Source organism: Fukomys damarensis, unplaced genomic scaffold (assembly GCF_012274545.1).
Source record: "Fukomys damarensis isolate Sample0158 unplaced genomic scaffold, DMR_v1.0_HiC HiC_scaffold_39, whole genome shotgun sequence".
NCBI classification, from domain to species: Eukaryota; Metazoa; Chordata; class Mammalia; order Rodentia; family Bathyergidae; genus Fukomys; species Fukomys damarensis.
The window spans coordinates 53,196,158-53,200,708 of NW_022900951.1; the positions used below are offsets into that span (position 1 = coordinate 53,196,158).

A 4,551-nucleotide genomic window follows, 5' to 3' on the forward strand; every position below is an offset into this window, starting at 1 on the left:
AGTACATAGCAAAGCAGGACACTTACTTCAAGGCAGCCAGAAAGCAAGAGGGGAAGTGGAGGGACCAGAGTCCTAGCATGCCCTTCAAGACCATGCTTCCAATGGCCTTCCTTTAACTAGCTCCCAGCTCCTAAAGATCCCACCACCTCCCACTAATGACACAGGTTGGGGACCAAACCTTAAAACACATGGGCCTTCCAGGGATTTTCAAGATACAAAGTATCACAAACTAGAAGATAGGCACTCAGAGGCTCCAAACATAAAGAAATGATGAGAGGCAGGGACAAAGGGAAAAAATGAGAACCAAGACCTGTCATGTAAAGGTACAAGATCCCAATAATGAATGTAACTGTACTGTATACCTAAATGTACCAATAAACTCAATGAGAAAAAAAAAGAAATGATGAGATGGTATATGTGCTGCCAAAATGAGCACAAGAAATGATGAGATGGAAATGCTAATTATCCTGATTGGATCAGAACACACTGTATGGATCTGTTGAAGCATCATACTGCATCACTTTAATACAGTGGTGCCTCAGTTCATAATGTAATTCTTTCCACAATTCTGGTCCATATTCTTTCTCTGCCCTCTAGTCTCAGAGAATTAGTTATAAACCCCTCCCTAACTTCTCTGTGTACTTCTACCTACCTCTTTCCTTTCCCCATTCCTGCCCTAGCCCAGGTGGCACCTTACACTGTTCACTAGTCCTTTTACAATTTCCTGAGGTTTTATAATTATTCCCACAACAATCTCCAAGCTAATTTATCTCCCTCACCTCTCCACAATGTACCTCATCCTTGGGCTTCCTAAGTGCTTCTGGCTCAAGATTGCCTCATCGCTGGGCCAAGAGGTCAAGTTATAAAGAACTGTGGGTGCAATCAGTACTTAGGGTACCTGTGTATCCTTTCAGGTTAACATACCTGTTTCCTGTTTCACCAACAGGGTAGGAGTTAAGTAAGAGGTGAAGTTTTAAGTGCTCTGTATTTTTGCACAGGTAATCCATCAAAAGTCCCAAGTACCTCTAGAGGTAAAATGACACAAGCACACTAGCGCTTCCACAAAAGTGTTGAATAATAGCTTCAATCCCTGATGGTGGTACATTCCTGAAGTGAGGCGGGAAGATCTCAGGTTTGAGCCCACCCTGGGCAGTTTAGCAATTTAGGGAGAGGTAGGGTATATAGCTCAGGGCAAAGGCCCTGGCTTCAATCCTCAGTAATACACAGGCATTCTTGTCTTGTTCTTGGCATTAATAGGCCAGCTATATCACGTTAGTTTTGGTTTGGAGACAGACATTCTTTATCATGTTAAGTACGCTTCCAGGCCTACTTCAGTTATATATTAATTTTCAGAAAAGAAAGTGGAATTTTTCAGCATCAAGATGATGGATGCTTTTCTTTGACCCATTAAAATGATCAATTATCATCAATGCATTACCTGCTTTTGAATTAACTTTACTTTTCTGAGAAAAACTATTTGATCCAGGGTATTACTGTTTTCTTATTTTGTAGACTTTACAGTATTTGCTAACAGTTTAAGATGTTTCACCTATGTTAATAAGTGACTCATATAGTTTTCTTTTTAGTATTTTGTCAAGTTTAATATAATGCTTGCACTAGGTCCCTAGGTTTTTAAATGTCACTCTTTCTTTGGAAACATTTATATAGTGTAGGAATTATCTGTTCCTTGAAGCCATGAATAAATGGTCTTTGAAACCATCTTCATGCAGCTTAGAGTAAAAATTTCAAACTGCATGAACGATCCACTATGAATAGTTCTCCTGATCATGCAATGGGCCGTTCTTCCTTCAAAAAGGTCAGTTCATCCCATATTGTCAGACCTCCAGTTTCTTCAGAGGCAACCACTTTCACGTGAAGCCTTCCTTTTGAAGCAATTCATATATTTCTAGTTCCTTTACTTTTTCACACAAACTAAGTAAAAATTTCAAACTGCATGAACGATCCACTATGAATAGTTCTCCTGATCATGCAATGGGCCGTTCTTCCTTCAAAAAGGTCAGTTCATCCCATATTGTCAGACCTCCAGTTTCTTCAGAGGCAACCACTTTCACGTGAAGCCTTCCTTTTGAAGCAATTCATATATTTCTAGTTCCTTTACTTTTTCACACAAACTATAAAACCTGTTCAGCACCTTGCTTTTTATATATATATTTTAAATTTTTCTTTCAAAAATTCTGTTTTATAAAAATTCCCCACTTTCCAAGTCAATTTTGACTATTTTTCTAAAAAAAGGACACTATTTCCTCAGAATTTTCATTATTTTCAGTTTTACATTACAATGACTTGAAATTTATAACAAACAATAAAATTCACCATGCTTATTGATTTAAATATTTATCCCAGTTCTACTACAGATTGTTTTTGTTTTATTTTGTTTTGGTACCAAGGATGGAACTCAGGACCTTGCTTATGAGGCAGGTGCGTGCCACTGAGCTAAATCCGCCCCTCCTTCAACTACAAAGTTTCTGAGCAACTTTGGGTAAGTCCTGCTGTACTGGAGATGTCCGTGTTCTGATAGAAGGTAATGAGTAATGGTATTAAAGAATACTCAGTTAATGTGGTAATTTTGTGAGATATATTTACAATTAAAAGCAGAATAATTTCTATTTTATGAGTTTGTTCCTATGTAGCCCCCTTTCAACCGTCCTTCCTGGGTTTCTTTGGTACATATACCCTTTTAGTTACATAAAAGGAATGAGCATTGATAGCCTGTAACCTGAACATTGACTCGCTTGATGATAATTTTATGGCCTGTCCTCCTAAGGCCATTTTGAAACAAGTGGTTAAGAGGCCAAGAGATGAGGTTAGGGGTAGAGAGGTTGGGATTTTGTGATGAGAGAACTAATTTTAGAGGTTGGCAAGGAAATAGAGGAGGTTATTATCAAGGGCTTCAGGAAATACGAAGGGAGTTGGTGATGGATAATAAATGAGAAAGTAAAGGGAGGAAGAATGGGGAGGAAGGCCTAGGCTGGGTTTGAACCAGTTGAACACAATATTTTCTTGTCCTTTTTTTGTTGTTATTAAGGTTTCATACTTACTGGCCTAAATTTTAATATCATGTCCACCAGTAGTTGTTCAAGTACTGGAAATGATTTTGGTTTGAAATACTGCACTTACACAAAACAAAATGACAACACCCCGAAAAAATTCCATTTAAGTTTCGCAATTGTGTTCCTCCACGTTTTTCAAGTTTACCGCAGTACTTCGGTGCTTTCCTTTGATTGCTTATATAAAAACATAAAGGACTTTATGTCATACCCATTTCTTACCCTGATGGTTAAATGCTTAAGGGGGTCCAGTATTCATACCCCCAACAGGACACTTACGTATCCGGAATATTGACCGCGTCGACAATGGCTGCATTGTCTGACCTCATCTAAAATGAGACTGGTGGAAGTCAGAAACGCCGTGAAAGCTCAAGGATGAGGTTGGGACTTACGGGGTTTTTCTTTTCGTTTCCTTCCCTCCCTTCCTTTTAGAGGGTCGATACGGAGACAGTACGGAGGTTTCTAAAAGCACAGCGGTGGAAGCAGCTAGGTAACTGGATGAGAAGCGCAGGGAAATAGCGAGGCAGGGGCGACAGCGGAGGCAGGAGTTGGTCAGGGAAGGGCTGGTCCCTTTGTTAGGAGCAAGTAAATTGTTAGGCGGCCGGGTGAGAGGGAACACGACTTTCATAGGAAGCGCTGTGCTAGCGAGACGGGCACTGGAAGCCAACTCCTGAGCACTGCAGAGGCGGGCAGAGAAGAGAGCCGCGGTCTAGGGATCCAGGTTGAGCGTTAAAGGTAGAGTGTGTCTAACGTGGCCGAGCCGCGCTCTCCCCCACACCGGGAGACCTAAGGACTGCAAAAAAGCGGAGTCTAGTTCAGGGCTACCACCCCTTGCCGGGCGCCTTCCGGTGACGTGGCCCCAGCGCGATGACGTGCAGCCGAGCCGTGAACGCCGCCTCCACGTCTCAGGTTCCGCGAAGGCCTGTGGGAGCGACCCGAAAGGAGGAGGGTCAAGATGGCGGAAGTGGCGGAGTCTCCGGCTGACCGCGGGACAGCATCGCCCAGGCCCCTGGTGAGCGTGGGAACTGCGGTCAGAAGGGACCGAGCGCAAGGCGGGGGACGGGCTTGTAGCCCAAGAGAGCTGGAGCCCCTTCGCCCGTCAGGCCCTTTGCTATATCGATTGTTAGAACTAATCCAAACACTGCACCTGTGCCGTGGGTACCTGCTTCCCTCACCCTCTCCACTTAGTGCCTTCCAGTGTTCTGGTGAAACTCCTCTCTTCTTTCCTGCCCTATACAGCAGGGCTTGTCCTCGTCCCCTACATTGTGTTAAATTGTTAAATTCCGAGCTTTAGGTGATGTACTTTCTTCCGCTCTCCCCTGAATTTATCACGACCTGTCACCAGCCCTTGTTGGAGCAGCAGCATTCTAGAAATAAGGAGGGATTGCTTCCCATCGGACGTTGACATTTTATTGCTTATAACTTGAATCTTGTTCAATCCTAGCTCCTTGCCGTCCTTTTCAGGATTCTCTTTTTCCTCCCT

General features: G+C 42.9%; 1 protein-coding gene across 2 annotated transcripts in view; it reads left to right on the forward strand.

Annotated features, from left to right (window-relative positions):
- The first annotated feature begins 3,411 nt into the window (after window positions 1-3,411).
- Window positions 3,412-4,551, forward strand: part of Yipf6 (Yip1 domain family member 6) — a 107,993-nt gene continuing 106,853 nt past the window's right edge. The window contains exons 1-2 of one of the 2 annotated variants that reach the window (XM_010632181.3): window positions 3,412-3,448; window positions 3,978-4,080. In XM_010632181.3, coding sequence (XP_010630483.1) covers window positions 3,444-3,448; window positions 3,978-4,080 — 108 coding nt within the window. In that variant the 5' untranslated portion in view covers window positions 3,412-3,443. The remainder of the gene's footprint in view (window positions 3,449-3,977; window positions 4,081-4,551) is intronic. The other variant, XM_010632179.3, reaches the window with a different exon arrangement.